Source organism: Protomyctophum parallelum (assembly GCF_964188405.1).
Source record: "Protomyctophum parallelum genome assembly, chromosome: 22".
NCBI lineage: Eukaryota > Metazoa > Chordata > Actinopteri > Myctophiformes > Myctophidae > Protomyctophum > Protomyctophum parallelum.
Window position 1 is genome coordinate 27969653 of NC_139714.1, and position 18880 is coordinate 27988532.

Below are 18880 nucleotides of genomic sequence, written 5' to 3' on the forward strand. Positions count from 1 at the left end.
CTCTCTCTCCTTCCCTCACCCCCCCCCCCTCTCTCTCCCTCCCTCCCCCTCTCTCCCCCCCTCCCCCCCTCCATTCCCTCTAAGGGTTAATGGATGGCTTGTCTCTCGATACACAACGAGCCGATGCATGTGTTCCATTCTACGGAAAGTGTTTTTTTTTTGTTTTTGCTTTTTTTTCAGTCGTGTGTGCTAAAGGAGAGAGAGGTTGTGCGTGCGTGCGTGCGTGCGTGCGTGCGTGTGTGTGCTAAAGGGGAGAGGTTGTGTCGCGTGCGTGCGCTAAAGGGGAGAGGTTGAGCGTAAGTGCGTGTGTGTGTGTGCTAAAGGGGAGAGGTGGTGTTGTGTGTGTGTGTGCGTGCGTGCGCTAAAGGGGAGAGGCGGTGTGTGTCGTTATAACGAGCCGCCTGACTGAAGTGACTGAAGAGAAAATGGTGTTTGTTGTTTGATCACCATTTTGATTATCAGCAATTAAAGTGCTTTGTGAATCACGGCCGGGCGGGCCTTCACCACCACTCACTCACAACCAGTGGTGATTCCGTCGACTAAAACTAAAACAAAAAATGTTCGTCAACTTTTTTCCACTGAGGAAAACTAAATGGAAACTAAATGAAAACTATAAGCTATGATGACTAAAACTATAAGACTAAATATACTGACAATGTCGTCAACAAATAAAAACTATATAGGCTAAAATGTTAGGAAGGGACTAGTGGACAAGAGATCCAGTATAAGTCATTTTACACTTGGTTGCATGCTGAAAATAGCAGATCTACAAGCTCACAACGCGTCGCGTTTTGAGCTTGTAGATCGGCTATTGTCAGCAAGTGAAGAAATCAGTCATTATGACGGCATCAACGCCCACCAAAATACATTTTAGTCGACCAAAACTAGACTAAACACTAAAACATTCCGCGTGACTAAAATGTGACAAAAACTAAATGAAAACTATTGAAGAGACTACCAACAAAACTAAAATAAAAAATTGCTGTCAAAAACAACACTCAATAGTTTTACTAGCTAAAGTCCGGAATTCTAAATGTATACTTTATAGTAAAAGTACTAAAGTGTATATATAAAATGTACTTAAAGTACCAAAAGTATAGAAAGTATACACATTATGCAGAATGTCCCATTTCAAGTTCACACGCACACGCGCACGTGCACACACACACACACACACACACACACACACACACACACACACACACACAGCCTGTGAGACAACTCCAAACGTACAGCAGGAAAAGCAACGCGGACCTGTTGAGCGCTCTTCCCCTTTTCTGTGACAATGCGAAAGGGGAAGTGGGCTAGGGGGAATTTCTCTCTTCACACATCCACGTGCGCAGGCAGCCCTACAGTGCACTGAGCCCTGCACACACACATGCACACACACGCACGCACACACACACACACACGCACGTAACACTACACACACGTGCATTGCGCGCACACAATTATTTTCAACTCATTTCAAAGGGCTTTATTTGCCTGAGAAGCCTGATTGTGGCGCTATAGTGTAGCAGAGTGGCTCAGAGCCTGATGGTGGCGCTATAGTGTAGCAGAGTAGCTCAGAGCCTGATGGTGGCGCTACAGTGTAGCAGAGTGGCTCAGAGCCTGATGGTGGCGCTACAGTGTAGCAGAGTGGCTCACAGCCTGATGGTGGCGCTATAGTGTAGCAGAGAGGCTCAGAGCCTGATGGTGGCGCTATAGTGTAGCAGAGAGGCTCAGAGCCTGATGGTGGCGCTATAGTGTAGCAGAGTAGCTCAGAGCCTGATGGTGGCGCTATAGTGTAGCAGAGTGGCTCAGAGCCTGATGGTGGCGCTATAGTGTAGCAGAGTGGCTCAGAGCCTGATGGTGGCGCTATAGTATAGCAGAGTGGCTCAGAGCCTGATGGTGGCGCTATAGTATAGCAGAGTAGCTCAGAGCCTGATGGTGGCGCTATAGTGTAGCAGAGTGGCTCAGAGCCTGATGGTGGCGCTATAGTGTAGCAGAGTGGCTCACAGCCTGATGGTGGCGCTATAGTGTAGCAGAGTAGCTCAGAGCCTGATGGTGGCGCTATAGTGTAGCAGAGTGGCTCAGAGCCTGATGGTGGCGCTATAGTGTAGCAGAGTGGCTCACAGCCTGATGGTGGCGCTATAGTGTAGCAGAGTGGCTCAGAGCCTGATGGTGGCGCTATAGTGTAGCAGAGTGGCTCACAGCCTGATGGTGGCGCTATAGTGTAGCAGAGTGGCTCAGAGCCTGATGGTGGCGCTATAGTGTAGCAGAGTGGCTCACAGCCTGATGGTGGCGCTACAGTGTAGCAGAGTGGCTCAGAGCCTGATGGTGGCGCTAAAAAAAAAGTGGAACAATCAAAACAAAATGTAGTATGTACAATTGAAAGTCAGAATCTCCAATAAATCAATTTACACAGACGCACACACACACACACACACACACACACACACACACACAGCGTGAGACTGTCATTTAAATAAACAGTGTGTGAAAGAAGCCTGACGTTAACCTCAGGTTAACTATTGACGGTTTCTCCTGTTCAAACAACAGCTCTGGGTCTGTTGGCACGGCGCCAGACACGCCTGTTCTCCCATTGGCTGCAATACCAGAGGCCTGTTCTCCTATTGGCTACAATACCACGCCAGTGACCAGAGGCCTGTTCTCCCATTGGCTGCAATACCACGCCAGTGACCAGAGGCCTGTTCTCCTATTGGCTACAATACCACACCAGTGACCAGAGGCCCTGTTTTCCCATTGGCTACAATACCACACCAGTGACCAGAGGCCCTGTTCTCCCATTGGCTACAATACCACGCCAGTGACCAGAGGCCCTGTTTTCCCATTGGCTACAATACCACACCAGTGACCAGAGGCCCTGTTCTCCCATTGGCTACAATACCACACCAGTGACCAGAGGCCCTGTTCTCCCATTGGCTACAATACAACGCCAATCAATGACCACTTCAGAGAGAGAGAGAGTGTTGATACCGTCGACTAAAAGTACCCATTCTGACCTGAGATCAGATTCATACGAGGTTTCCACTGGACACACACTGGTCTGATTAACCCATTCTGACCTGAGATCAGATTCTAAAAATGTCAGTCAATTTACAATTTAGGCATTTAGCAGACGCTCTTAATCCAGAGCGACTTACATTTAGGCAAGAACAAAAGCATGGGAATACATCACATAAAAGCATTTATCATGAAACAGTCGCTCTTCAATTTTTCAAAAATAGCAGACCTACAAGCTCGTAGCGCGCCACTCGGTGGCGCGCTACGAGCTTGTAGATCTGCTATTTTTCAATAGCTAAAGCATAACATGATGCACCAAAACAAACACCAAAATGTGTTCCCGTTCAGAATGGGTTAATTCCCCTTTGTTCACTGACCTAAACTAAATGAAAAGTTGGCCGATTTCGATATGCTGCCGATTATAATCGTGCAGCTCTACTAAATATACTGATAATTCAGTCAACAAATACAAACTAAAATGTTATAGGGAGGGACTAGAAGAGATCATTTTATGGTCTGTTGCACTCTGAAAAGAGCAGATATACAGTACATGCTATATAGGGCTTTTAGCAACTAGTCGACTGTTCGACTAGTGGACTGTTCGACTAGTCGACTGTTCGACTAGTGGACTGTTCGACTAGTCGACTGTTCGACTAGTCGACTGTTCGACTAGTGGACTGTTCGACTAGTCGACTGTTCGACTAGTCGACTGTTCGACTAGTGGTCTTTTCAACTAGTGGACTATTCAACTAGTCGACAATTCAACTAGTCGACTAGTAAATCCACTAGTCGACCTTGTTGGTACTAATTGACTACTAGTTGACTCGTTTTTTGTAGGCCTCAAGATCAGATAGATTATAGTAATAGTCACCAATGTACACAGTTTTCAAATGTACGGCTATTATTACAAAGACAAAAAAAGGCTTCTAAATCCTAACATTATTCTGAAAAACCCATGTTTCTATATGTCAGTGGTGCTCAACCGTTTTCATGTCAAGGACCCCCAGAATTATCTCTATTGGGCCACGGACCCCCATCGCAAAATATGTAGTTCCAGGGACCCCCCCCCCAGAAGCTAATATTTTAGTTAAAACTGTTTGCTCTGAAATATATATTCAATGATTTGCGCCACATTTTAAAGATTTTTCAAAAATAGCAGAACTACAAGCTAGTAGCGCGACACTCGGCTATGAGCTTGTAGATCTGCTATTTTTCAATAGCTAAATTATAACATAATGTTTAAAACACCAAAAGAGGTTCCCGCCCCAAAATGGGTTAAACAACTAGTAAAAATCACTAGAAGTGAACGCCCTGTATACTACAAGCGAGCTTGCAGATGCATTGTACATATTTTAGACTGAAATATGACTAAAAAAACAACGTAACAGCACATTGTATTTAAACGACTATGAGTGAAACTAAACGTGCTGTCAGAGTGAGCGGCGGTTTGAGCCCTGAAGGCATGAGGCCCCAGCTGTCACCGCCGCGCGTTGCCTCATTTCCTTCAGCCTTCCTTCCTTCCTCCCTTCCCTTGCTTCCTTCCTGTCTTGGCATGTCTCTAGCTTCCCTCCTCTATTCTCTCCACTGTGTAAAGAGTGGCTGGGAGGAGGCGAACACACACACACACACACACACACACACACACATACGCACACATGCACACGCATACACACACACACACACACACACACACACACACACACACAAACCACAGTGGACTGAGTGAGTGGAGAGGACAAAGTGCAGGTGTTCTGTTCTGTGGCGTAATGTTAAAATGAAAAGGACAGACAGAGATAATCTGGTCTAGTTTTATGGGCCTGTTTGTCTCTGCGTTGCTCTGTGGCCGTTCCTGTTCTCAGCTGCACGTGCACAGATTAAAATAGGGTGCATTTTGCATTCCAAAATGCAGTTCATAGTTAAGGGACGCAAAATAAAACAACGACCTCTGCATCCACGGGATGCACTACTGTACTAGTTCATTTTGCTAGTTTATAATAATCATTTCTTCTTCTGTTTTCTACATGAATATAACCACATCATGCTCTATTATGTAAAGTGTCTTGAGACAACTGGTTGTGATTTGACACTTTAATAAAATTGAATTGAATTATAACCATATATAAAATGAAATGGTAGTTAAATGCTGCAAATTTGTAAAACATGGCAAAATATGACTCCTAAACGTGGTTGAAGCGGGACTCATCAAATGTCCCTGGGACTAATTTCTAAAAGACCATCCCTGCATCCTGGGACTCTTTACATTGAAAACCTGTTTACATCACTGATCTAAAAGACCATCCCTGCATCCCGGGACTCATTCCATTGAAAACCTGTTTACATCACTGATCTAAAAGACCATCCCTGCATCCCGGGACTCATTCCATTGAAAACCTATTTACATCACTGATCTAAAAGACCATCCCTGCATCCCGGGACTAATTCCATTGAAAACCTGTTTACATCACTGATCTAAAAGACCATCCCTGCATCCCGGGACTCATTCCATTGAAAACCTATTTACATCACTGATCTAAAAGACCATCCCTGCATCCCGGGACTCATTCCATTGAAAACCTATTTACATCACTGATCTAAAAGACCATCCCTGCATCCCGGGACTCATTCCATTGAAAACCTGTTTACATCACTGATCTAAAAGACCATCCCTGCATCCCGGGACTCATTCCATTGAAAACCTGTTTACATCACTGATCTAAAAGACCATCCCTGCATCCCGGGACTCATTCCATTGAAAACCTGTTTACATCACTGATCTAAAAGACCATCCCTGCATCCCGGGACTCATTCCATTGAAAACCTATTTACATCGCGGCACGTGAAGCTCTGGTGTTTCCGTCACTACAACACAGAACACACCATGGCCGCCACACAGCATGTCGATACCGTCTCCTAACACCGGGAGGCGACGGTGCGGTACGGTACACTGTACCTTCTCTGCAAGATATATGTATAGGGCTAAAGCCCTAACCAATCTAAATACTTCCTTAATGTCAACAAAGTACTCCACACCCACAACACCAGAGGGAGTTCAACAAACCATGTGCAACCCAGATTCGGCACAAACAAGGGGCTAAATTATTTTCGCTCCTATGCCACCAAAATGTGGAAGCCCGTAGCACCTGCCCTAGCCTCGTCCATCTTAGCCCGTAGCACTTGCCCTATAGCCTCGTCGGCCTTACAGGCGTATGTAAAGGCTAAACGTAAATGTCATTTCGATAGACACACCCACCCATCCATACTTTTCCAGAATATTGAACCCTATAATTCCCAGGCCTATAAACCAATCATTCAGCTCAATAATGAGTGTTTTGAATAGTCCTGTGTGCAACAACGTCCAATGACAGGCAGTGCATAGCAACAATAAAGCATAGAATAGAAGAATGCTAGAATTCTATTACAGGTTCCGTGCCAAATGTTTTGCTACACCACCTGTCCTGTCCTAGCGCATATAGGATCACGCTGCAGCAACGTTGTGAGCTTGTAGATCTGTTATTTTTTCGGTACACAATAGTGTGCAATCACGCATATAGGCCCGTTCGGCCTATGCGTACTTATTAACAAAGTAAATACATAGCCCAAAACAATGCAGAGCCAAATATTTTTTTACAGCCTTCCAAACCTTTTCCAGGACTGGAACATGTTTTACTCATTTCAAAATATTTCCAGGAATGTCATAACCATGGGAATCTATTATGTTGCCAGACCCTAAAGTGTGAAATCAGCGTCTATGACAGGTGTGTGTGTGTGTGTGTGTGTGTGTGTGTGTGTGTGTGTGTGTGTGTGTGTGTGTGTGTGTGTGTGTGTGTGTGTGTGTGTGTGTGTGTGTGTGTGTGTGTGTGTGTGTGTGTGTGCTGATGCATGACGAGGCTCACAGCCTCACACGTGTTACTGCGGTTAAGTTACGTATCCTATTGGTCGGTCTGTGTCCGCCCACAATGCTGTCGTGTTGATTATTGGAGCTCTCTCGATATATCAATTATTTTTCGAACATCTCCAGAAACGTATAGAATAAGCCTTTTTTAATAGACCCCGAGGCCGATTCTTAGAATGCCTTCTCAATCCTGGCCCACGTTTTCTGAAAAACTTCAAATTATTAATTATACAATGGGTCGTTTCGAGGAAGCAATTCGATTGGTTGAAACGGCTTTATAGCCGTGCTTAAACAAGCGTAAAGGAACACCTACTCAAAACATATAGAATTCAGCTGCTCTGTTCTCTCAGAGCGCAGCAGACTCTGTAGCTATAGGCTAGCTAGCTTCTTGGGACATTTGTGGTCGTAGTGACTACATCTGTCATTCTTTCTTTTACCGTCATTAATGCACTTCTGCGCTGCCTTTCGGAACGCGCTCTGCGGGCGAGTTCCTGCAGCCTGCAGGCAACAGCGCAGGCGTGCATCAATGGCAGTAAAGCACACCCTCCCGTGTGATATCGCTTCATTCAAAGATTATGAAAAACATGTACGGTATGTTGCTATACACTGTACAATGTACTGTACATGGCAACAACAACCACCCCGTCCTAGATGCGATAAAGAAAAGGGTTTGCACTGGCCTAGCGGTCCAGGCGCATCATGCCTCATATAGGCTCTGGCCTGACAGCGCGTCGCGTGTTCGAGTCCCGTTCATGACGACCTGCTTCGCTGCGTGTCTCCCCCTGTCTCTCTCTCTCTCTCTCCCTCTTTCCTGTCCATCTTCACTTGACCCATTCTGGGCGGGAACCCCTTTTGGTGTTAGCAATATGTTATGCTTTAGCTGTTGAGAAATAGCAGATCTACAAGCTCATAGCGCGCCACCGAGTGGCGCGCTACGAGCTTGTAGGTCTGCTATTTTTGAAAAATCGAAGAACGACTGACATTTTTATAGAATCTGATCTCGGGTCAGAATGGGTTAATCAGGCCCAGGCCGTAGCGTAACGGTCTGGGCACCGGACTGGTGATCCAGTCGCGGTGTGCCGCGGGTTCGACTCCCGGACCCGACACGGCCTTTACCGCATGTCATCCCCCCATCTCTCTCCCGTTTCCTGTCAGCCTACTGTCTGTCCCTTAAAAAATCAATAAAAGGCGTAAGCCGCAAAAAAATATCTTAAAAAAAAAAAAAAAAGAATGGGTTAATCAGACCAGTGGTGTGTCCAGTGGAAACCTCGTATGAATCTGATCTCAGGTCAGAATGGGTTAAAGGCAGAAAAGCCAAAAAACGAATCTTTAAAAAATAACGGTTTGCACAGTGGTGGTGGATGTAGAGAGAACGCTCTCCTACTGTATATGTGTGTGAATAGGAGGTCAGTGTGCGTGTGTGTGTGTGTGTGTTTGTGTGTGTGTGTGTGTGTGTGTGTGTGCGTGCGTGCGTGTGTGCGTGCGCGTGCGTGCGTGCGTGCGCGTGTGTGTGTGTGTGTGTGTGTGTGTGTGTGTGTGTGCGTGCGTAAGAGAGACTCACGCAGGTGTGCGGGCAGCCTGGCCGGTTGCTCCTCGTCCATTCGGCTGGCCGGCCGGGCCGTGCAGGCTGCATGGGCTTGGGGGGGGACGGGGGAGGAAGTGGAGTTTGGCGGCAGGGGGCTCGTGGTGGCGGAAGGACTGAACGAGCTCCTCTCCTGCTATGAATAGATACACACACGCACGCACGCACACGCATGCACACAGACACGCACGCACAGACAAGACACACAGACACAGAGCATGAACCAAACCTCAATAGACACACAGTCAAAAGGAGACATCTCATTTTTGTGAAGAACGGTGCAGCGACTAGAGTTGTCTTGTCTGTCCAGTTCATTTTAGTTCCTTTTTTTTGCTACAAGAGAGAGACTAAGAGAGGTTTAAAGTCTTTAAGCACTTTGATGTTGTCTGTTTAAAGACACAGTAGTTATGGCTCCAGGTGACACATTTTGAATGTAGTTAATGTTCAGAAACTACAGACTAAAGACAATACATGTTTATATATAATGAATGTAGTTAATGTTCAGCAACTACAGACTAAAGACAATACATGTTTATATATAATGAATGTAGTAATGTTCAGCCACTACAGACTAAAGACAATACATGTTTATATATAATTAATGTAGTAATGTTCAGCCACTACAGACTAAAGACAATACATGTTTATATATAATTAATGTAGTAATGTTCAGCCACTACAGACTAAAGACAATACATGTTTATATATAATTAATGTAGTAGTGTTCAGCCACTACAGACTAGAGACAATACATGTTTATATATAATTAATGTAGTAGTGTTCAGCAACTACAGACTAGAGACAATACATGTTTATATATAATTAATGTAGTAGTGTTCAGCAACTACAGACTAAAGATGATGTTTTCATGGGAGAAAAAAGAGAGAATTGTGTGAGAATCGTGATCTCAATTCTTGCGGAGCAAAATGCAGATTCACATTTTGAGCCAGAACGGAGCAGCACTAAACCAGCAGCTTGTTTGGCATGTATCGGTGAGTGTGCACAGCGTGTGTGTGTGTGTTTATATTATGGGTTCAGGTGCATCTTTTTTTACAACAGGCTTTCTCAAAGTAATCGTCTATGTGTCCGCGCTTCATTTGAACGGTACTGGTGCTGCCTGTTGGTGAGATGTGTGTTTGTTTGACACACGTGGTGTCAGTAATATACTTAAGGGTATTTTACTATTTGTTGAGGTGTTGGATATGGCAATCGGTGCTTTCCTCAGAATGCATGTGCATAGCTGCATTGTTATTACTGTATAGCTTCATATTGCCCTTGTATACACTTTAAGGTGTTTGTACTGAGATTACTTCAATTGTTTCTGAAGACCTGTGTGAACAATTTTAGACAGAACATGTTGGACTTAGTTTAACACATTTAGGCCTGACGTAAAAAAAAAAGAAGTCTTCTGAAAGAATATATATTCAAAGATTTGTGCCGCATTTTCACGACTTTTCAAAAATAGCAGACCTACAAGCTCGTATGAGCTTGTCGATCTGCTATTGTATTACAATTTACAATTTAGGCATTTAGCAGACGCTCTTATTCCAGAGCGACTTACATTTAAGCAAGAACAAAAGCATGGGAATACATCACATAAAAGCATTTATCAATATCATGAAACATGCGTAAGCTAAGAAAGTAACAGTGGAATATCTATATAATGAAACTATACATACACTATACATATAAACTATACATATTTACTACTATGCTATACATATGTACTATGGCGTGCTATGACTATATACAATACAATTATAGTGCTGTCTACATAACATGCTATAAGTCTGTGTCAAATGCTATCTAAGCCAACAGAAATGCTATCTAAGGGGTTAGGGTAAGTGCTATGGGCCATGATGGAGTCTGAAAAGGTGGGTTTTCAGGCTACGGCGGAAAATTGGGAGTGATGCTGCAGTTCTGACTGCAATGGGAAGTGCATTCCACAGTTTTGGAGCCAGAAGGGAGAAGAGTTTGGGACGTGTGGAGCGTTGTCCCGGCGTTTTTAGTGAGGGTACTTCCAGTTTCCCTGCGTTGGCTGATCTGAGTGCGCGGGACCATACACAGTAACCTGGGCCAAACAATGTATATATAAGTGGTGCAGTGTTTTGCGACACTTTATCTTAAACTGTTGCATGCAACAAACTACTTGTGCTGCCTCTTTAAGTCCGTCTTCTCCACACAGCAGAACAGTTTCTATATACAATAAGTAAATGAAATGAGTTCTTATAGATGAAAGAATACCTCAGCATGTCAGGAGTTTGAACCTTGCAGCATGGATTTAGTTGTAACCCGCCACGCATGTCAGTACCTCCGGAGGTCATTGTATATGCACGTGAACGTGCACGTTTGGTGCACATTACATTAGCCCGCACATGTAATGCAGTATTAAGCGTGATTTAATTTTATTAACCCATTTTGGGCGAGAACCCGTTTTGGTGTTGGCATTACGTTATGCTTTAGCTATTGAAAAATAGCAGATCTACAAGCTCATAGCTTGTAGGTCTGCTATTTTTGAAAAATCGAAGAACGACTGACATTTTTAGAATCTAATCTCAGGTCAGAATGGGTTAATCAGACCAGTGTGTGTCCAGTGGAAACCTCGTATGAATCTGATCTCAGGTCAGAATAGGATAAGCGTGATAGTGTATTAAGAGCTCACAACGTGTTGCGCTTTGGAGATCTGCTATTTTTTGGATGGTTCAAAGTGTGGGGGAATGTCAATAATAACGTTGTTTTCAAGTGATATTTTTTGATGAATTTAAAATGGTGGGCCCCTCTTGTAAACAAGTGTAATGCTTTATGGTGTCGTCCTCTCACAGTTAACAGTTTTTCTGTATTGAGTTGTGTGCATTTTAGTTTTACCTTCACCTTCATTTAAATTGCATTAGAGAGAGAGAGAGAGAGAGAGAGAGAGAGTTTAGTTGTTTAGAGTTAACAGAAAGTATAGGAATGCTAAAAGTTTAACCACCAAAGTACCGACAACAATGTCATTCATTAGTAAACAATATCCTGAGATGGTATAGGGCTACTTATCATTGGTATATCACCTTTTTATCATCATCTATAGCTGACCATTTAATTGCACAGAATAATGTGATCACTTTGGAAATGAACTATAACATATGTGTGTATGGGTTTGACATAAACTACACTGATGAAGACGGCATGTTAGCATAACGATGAAGACATTGATGAATAACCCATTTTTGGCGGGAACCCCTTTTGGTGTTTTATAAACATTGTTATAATTTAGCTATTTAAAAATAGCAGATCTACAAGCTCGTAGCGCGCCACCGAGTGGCGCGCTACGAGCTTGTAGGTCTGCTATTTTTTGGAAAAATCGTGAAAATATTTATTTCAGAAAAAACTGGAGGATTTAGAAGATTTTTGTTTTTATTTCGAGGTCAGGCCTATAAATGGGATAATGTTCGCCGTGGCGACTCATGGGGAACTGGCGAGTTCTCCAGTATGACCCCCCTCCCTCCCCCCCCCCCCCCCCCCCCCCCCCCCCCCCTGTGGAAGTTATCTGTTATCTGTTTGTCTTCCCCGTGGTAGCTTTCCTGCCCCTTTGACAGCGAGCCACATTATACACTCAAACCCCTTATTGGCCAACAGCAGAAGGCCTCGTTGTGACATTTATATGAGGCTCTAGTTTGTGGAGTCGAGTTTGTGGAAACGGGCTAAAGTGCATTCAGGAGGACCTGTGTGTGTGTGTGTGTGGGGGGGGGGGGGGGGGGGGGGGGGGGGATGGGCTGGTAGGCCTGTCACTGTCATTACATCATCGCAAATTATTTGAGATAATTGCGATGTTTGCATAATCGTCTTATCGTTTTCCATGTTGAAAAATGTCCATATGTATACATTTTTTAACTTTAAAAAAGAAAACAGCATTAATAGCAGATCTACAAGCTTATACAGCACGTTGTCACTTTGTGACGTGTTGTGTTGTATAAGCGTGTAGATCTGCTATTTTGTACGTTTTATTTTATCTTTGGGAAAGAAAAAAGATATATAATGTAAAAAAGAAAATCAAATGTGTCATTGTGATTATTTATTATTATTTGTCATATCTGTCCTGATGTGAAATTTGTGATTTTACGAAGCCTCAAAGTCCGACATAAATATACAATCAATAAATCAATCAATGTTCAATGCAAAAATAGCAACACAATTAAGTTTTTGTGAAAAATAATCGTCAAATTAAACTAGTTTGTCCCCAGACTTCTCCTTTGAAATGGAAAGTGCAGAACTGACAACAATGACGACAGTTTGCCACCAACACCATGCAGTCTGTCCATCAGGGGTAGCCCGCAAGGACCCCCAAAATGATACTAATTAGCCCCGCGGACCCCCATTTGAAAATATATGCCAGGGACCCCCATAAGAGAAGATTCCTGCGGCTCTAGCAGTGATTTTCAACCATTTTCATTTCAAGGACCCCCAGTTTGACATGCATTATAGTCTACGGACCCCCATTTAATGGAATTTCTACCTGTGGGACCCCCAATTTATATTGTAAAATCACATTCTGACCGGGCACCCATTTTGGTGTCAGCCTCATGTTATGCTTTAGCTATTGAAAAATAGCAGATCTACAAGCTCATATCGCGCCACCGAGTGGCGCGATACGAGCTTGTAGGTCTGCTATTTTTTTTAAATCGAAGAGCGACTGACATTTTTAGAATCTGATCTCAGGTCAGAATAGGTTCATCAGACCAGTGTGTGTCCGGCGGAAACCTCGTATGAATCTGATCTCAGGTCGGTTAATTTAACTCTGAGAGTCTCTGAGTTACAGACCCATCAGAGTCCATTTGGTTTCCTAACTATCATTTACCTGGAACTCCCTCAATGACCCCTGGGGGTCCCCAGACCCCACTTTGGGAACCTCTGGCCTATATCCCATGGAAATGTGCCAAAATGCACTTTATATCTAGTATCCAGTTCCATAGTGAATTGAACGAAGGACCCCAATGGAAACAAACAAGCCATATAGAGCTTTCTTGTGTTATAAATCCTCTTATCAGACCTTGTATATATGAACTGTACTTTACTGTGCTTTTTTTGTCTGCAAACTGTTAATACAGTATTCAATCAATCATACAACGATAACCCTTATACGTTTAGATACTAGCAATCATTCATGGAAATGTTACTTGACATGTCATTGTGAACTATGTAGTAAGTTAGTAGCAATAATGCAGTCATATTAGCTAACTAATGTAATTGTCATTATTTAGTGTTAATAACTATGTGTGTAGTAGCCTGGTCATTCATTTATTTCAAATGCTTTATGTATGAATATATGCATGCTGTTTGACCCGTGCATGCATGGCATTGTTTACTTTACACAATGCTGTACCCCCTCCAACTGTACATACATATACTTTCCCCACGTTCAACTGTTTCGATTGTATTTTGACACGTATTGCTTTGGCAATGTAAACGTATTAGCCTATATATGTTTCCTCATGCCATAAAATAAAGCTAATTTGAATTAAATTGAATTGCATGGGATATCATACGTATTATGACACGACGAATGTATTTGACTTTAACATGCTTGCCTTGCAGCTCAATAAGTGTCTCAGCAGCATAGCCTAAAGATTTTAGACTCTCGTGGATCGATCTATGCGTTTTATAATAAATGTCAGAATCGATCAAAGATACATCTGCGGAAGTCTAAAACTCTTATATTTAGGCTACAGTCTCAGCGTAGGCTATATGTTCAGTCTGCTAGACAGAATCCTCCTCCGTGCAACAGATGCCTGCACTCGTATCAACAGTAAAACAGTGTACCTGGTCTGTGTGGTCGAGACTAGAGAGAGAGAGAGTCGTGTCTCCTTCAAAACAACACGTTATATGACATTATCCTATAGTACCAGAGGTAACGAAACAACGCCATACCTTTGTTGAAATCGAGGAGGAATCGGACATAATCTCCCTTGAAGTTCCTGATCTTCCACTTTGCCCGTTTTTTTAATGTCCTGCTCTTTTCTTGTTGTGAAATAATAACCAACCTCCCACACACACACACACACTACACGCACACACCCGTCACACTGTTGCTGCGCTTCGTTCGTCTTTGGGAACAGAAACAGCCTTAAACGGTTATTTTAACGGTCTATAATTTTAAAGTTGTGTTCTTATTTCTCCAGCGGATGGTGATTGATCCTCGCCGTTGCGATCATCGTGTTCGATCCTCGATCGGCTGATCGATCATTGATTGATTGAAGTGAAAGTTCTCTTTGTTGTGACGGTTATTGGGTCGGAGGTAGCCTCACGCACACACACACACACACACACACACACACACACACGCTACATCTCTACCGGCAGCGACACGGTTAATCCCTTCCTGGAAGAAGACAGCAGAGATCCGCGGACATCTCTCTCTCTCTCTCTCTCTCTCTCTCTCTCTCTCTCTCTCTCTCTCTCTCTCAGTGCTCCGTGCACGCCGTGCCGTGCGCGCTCATTGATCTGTGTGTTACTTACAGATGGGTGTGTGTGTGTGCGTAGAGAGAGAGAGAGAGAGACGGTGAAATGACGTGAATTCCCAGCACCGAGCCCCGCCCCCTTTTAAAGGGAAACCCAGAGCAGGAAATTAACTGCCAGGCACACACACACAAACACACGCACGCACGCATACACACTCACGCACACACACACACACACACACACACACACACACACACACACACACTAGTGCTGATGTGATCGGAGAGAGAGAGAGCCTAAAACCAACTGAACGCTTATTTAACGGTGCAACAGCGCCTGATGCGACAGTACAAGGAAATGCAGATGTATATATCTTTTTACAGAATTCAACTGTGTGTGTGTGTGTGTGTGTGTGTGTGTGTGTGTGTGTGTGTGTGTGTGTGTGTGTGTGTGTGTGTGTGTGTGTGTGTGTGTGTGTGTGTGTGTGTGTGTGTGTGTGTGTGTGTGTGTGTGTGTGTGTGTGTAAAACATGTAAAAGAACATTTGTAGGCTACATACTACACTACTACGGCTCTAGCAGTGATTCTCAACCATTGTATCCCCCCCCGCCCCCATTTAATGGCATTTCTGTCTCTGAGACCCGGCCCAGTTTATATTGTAAAATCAATGTTAATTTAACTCTGAGAGTGTACAAATGGATTTGGTTCCATTTGTACACTCTCAGAGTTACAGACCCAAAAGATAAACTATCATTTATCTGATGGGTACCCCCTGAGTTACAGACCCAAAAGATAAACTATCATTTATCTGATGGGTACCCCCTGGACGTGACCCAAAAGATAAACTATCATTTATCTGATGGGTACCCCCTGGACGTGACCCAAAAGATAAACTATCATTTATCTGATGGGTACCCCCTGGACGTGACCCAAAAGATAAACTATCATTTATCTGATGGGTACCCCCTGGACGTGGCAATACTGCAATGTGGAAAGATTCTGTTACAAGTTTAAAAAAATGCACTTGAGTAAAAATTACTAAAATATTGGCATCAAATGTTTTTGTATTGACTTGTACTTTCGTTTGAAATGTACCCATTCTGCATACTGTGAAATAACATTTTTTTCATTCATTCATTCATTCATTCATTCATTCATTCATTCATTCATTCATTCATTCATTCATCATCCCAAACTTTTCTATGTCAAGGACCACATTGAAGAGTTATGCCAGGGAACCCCATAAGAGAAGATCCTCAACTTGTTTAATTTCAACGACAGTTTGACATGCATTAGTCTACGGACCCCCATTTATTAATGGCATTTCTCTCTCTGGGACCCCAATTTATATTGTAAAATGTAATGTTAATTACATTACAAATGGTTCCATTTGTACACTCTCAGAGTTACTTACCCAAAATAATTTGATCACTTTGGAAATGAACCGTAACACATGGTTCCTAACTATCATTTAATTGGGGACCCCCTGGGACTCCCTCGAGGACCCCTGGGGGTCCCCGGACCCCACTTTGGGAACCACTGCTTTATTTAACCAGTACAAATACATTGAGACTGAGGGCTCCATTTTCATCACCGCTAAACCCCTTATCCCTAAACTTCTTTGCCTTTTTTTTTTTACTAAGTTGAAAATCATTTTTGAATAGTTCAACTAGCCAATCTACTGTACATTGACACGTTGTGAACTTGTAGACTGGCCATTTTAACTATTCAAGTTAGGGATAAGGGGTTTAGCGGTGACAAAAATGGTAAAAAAAAAAAAGAAGCACAGTACAGTACAGTACAGTACAGTACAGTAATACTTTCCAACAAAAGGGCTGCACTTTACTTGAGTATTTCCAATTTCCAATACTTTTACTTCTACTCCACTAGATTGTTATCACAAACGAGGGACTAAATTATTTTCGCTCCTATGCCACCAACATGTGGAACGCCCTACCAACAGTCACTAAGACATGCGAATCCCTTGACTCCTCTGACTCTCAAAGGGCACCTATACGGACGGCTGCAATTTCCCCTCACTGTATATGTTTCTTTTCCCTTTTTTACCTCCTTTATGATGAATTCCTGATCTGTTCTTTGGCTAAATAGAAGTGTATTAGTGTATATTTGTACGTCTCTAAATGTTTTGATGAATTGAACAAGGTGGACCCTAGCCGACCCTCTTGTAAACAAGTGTAAATTGTAATGCTTTATTGGGTCGTCCACTCACAGTTAACAGTTTTTGTATTGAGTTGCGCTTGAAATGTACTGTAATTCAGCATTTGAGTAGCCTACATTTCCTGACTTAAGAGTCCTCCTAGCGGACAGCAGTGCAATTACAGGCATCCAGAATATTAGTTTCGTTTTCCCAACATCAGAGGTGATACCAACATGATTCCTGTTCCCTGTGACGTCACTCATCCAAGCGTCAAGGCTGCAACGTAAGCATTTGACTTCCCGTGCATGGATTTCAAAATAAAGGCTACATTTTCCAATTAAATTCAAAGGAGCTTTATTTGCATGAGAAAACGTACGTTTACATTGCCAAAGCAATACGTGTCAAAATATAATAGTATACACTACAGTTGGAGGGGGTACAGCATACAGTATAGCCTATGTCATTTTTTGCAGTCACTTTGGGACAAACAAAGCAGCATTTGTTTTCTCAAGACTACTTAAATAGTATTTAAAAAAACGCTCAGATTTAAGATGTTTAAAGGTATCAAATTTTTGTTTTAATTGGTGAACTCCATTATGAACATTCAGTGTCCTTTTCTTACTATTAATTTGCAACTTTAGGACAAAAATCTGACCCGTGTGAAGTGAGGGGCGCTAATGTATTAAAGTCTAACTCATGTTGATTAGGTGATGTAATGGTGAATTGGTGATGTACAACAAACATTAAATTATCTTTAACATTAAATGGCATTTAATGTTTGTGTTAGGGACAAGATGACCTAAATTTACCCGTCATTGTCAATGGCGTTTTTAAAACAAACATTGAACTAAAAACAAACAATAAACCAGTGACATTATATTCCTAAATGGCTAAACAATACCTTTCCTACAGTCTCCGTATGAGAGCACTTACTGGCCCCTGTAAAAATGTTATGAAGTCCCTTCCCATACTGCAGTACGCTTTTCCTTTTTTTAACGGTTATATATTATTTATTTTGTTGCATAGAAGTGTATATTACTATATTTATGTCTTTAAACGTTGAACATGGAGGACCCTGATGTAAACAATTAAGTCTTAGTGCTTTTCCTGGTTATGGTAGCAGTTTTTGTATTATCTTTCATAGGAACAATCAATCAATCAATCAATCAATCAATCACATTTTTGACTATACACAGGTTTAATGTTTGTCTTCAGTTCAATGTTTGTTTTGTAAACGCTATTGACAAGGAAGGGAAAATGTACGTCATAATGTGCCTCATTAGTCATTACGTCATATTGTCTCTTTATTGTTAATGGCGTTTGATGTTTGTGTTGGCACCGTTTGTTTTATATCACCTAATCAACATGAGTTAGACTTTAATATATTTGTTACATTCTTAAGAGTTTACACATGTTTCATGATAACTACTTTGGTATGTGATGTAGCTATGTTGTATCATACAACATAGCTACAACTTGTATGACATGCTTTTTTGTTCTTGCTTAATGTAAATCGCTCTGGATTAAGAGTGTCTGATAAATGCCTACAATACATTGTAATTGTAATTAGCATCCCTCACATCACACGGGTGTGATCTTTTTATTTTCTTTTTTAAACATAATTTGTGAGCGTTACTTTTATCTTGAAATAAAACACCGGAACTGTAATGCTTATGCTCGTTTGACATGACACTCCTGTTTATTGACAGAAACCCAGTCAGTCACAGGCAGCTAGCTCAGCTCTGTAGAGTCCAGACTCCAGTCCAAGGAGCGCCTCTCTCTCTACACGGTCGCTGCCAACATGC

General features: G+C 42.5%; 1 protein-coding gene across 4 annotated transcripts in view; it reads right to left on the reverse strand.

Annotated features, from left to right (window-relative positions):
• Positions 1–14896, reverse strand: part of LOC310853443 (transcription factor ETV6-like) — a 51726-nt gene extending 36830 nt beyond the window's left edge. For 3 of the 4 annotated variants that reach the window (XR_014568791.1, XR_014568792.1, XM_083757777.1), the window contains exons 1-2: positions 14388–14896; positions 8460–8616 (exon numbers count right to left, since the gene is read on the reverse strand). Coding sequence is in view for 2 of the 4 variants with exons in the window: in XM_083757777.1 (XP_083613903.1) it covers positions 8460–8616; positions 14388–14417 (187 nt within the window). In the remaining 2 variants the exon portion in view is untranslated. The remainder of the gene's footprint in view (positions 1–8459; positions 8617–14387) is intronic. The other variant, XM_083757778.1, reaches the window with a different exon arrangement.
• Positions 14897–18880: the final 3984 nt, after the last annotated feature.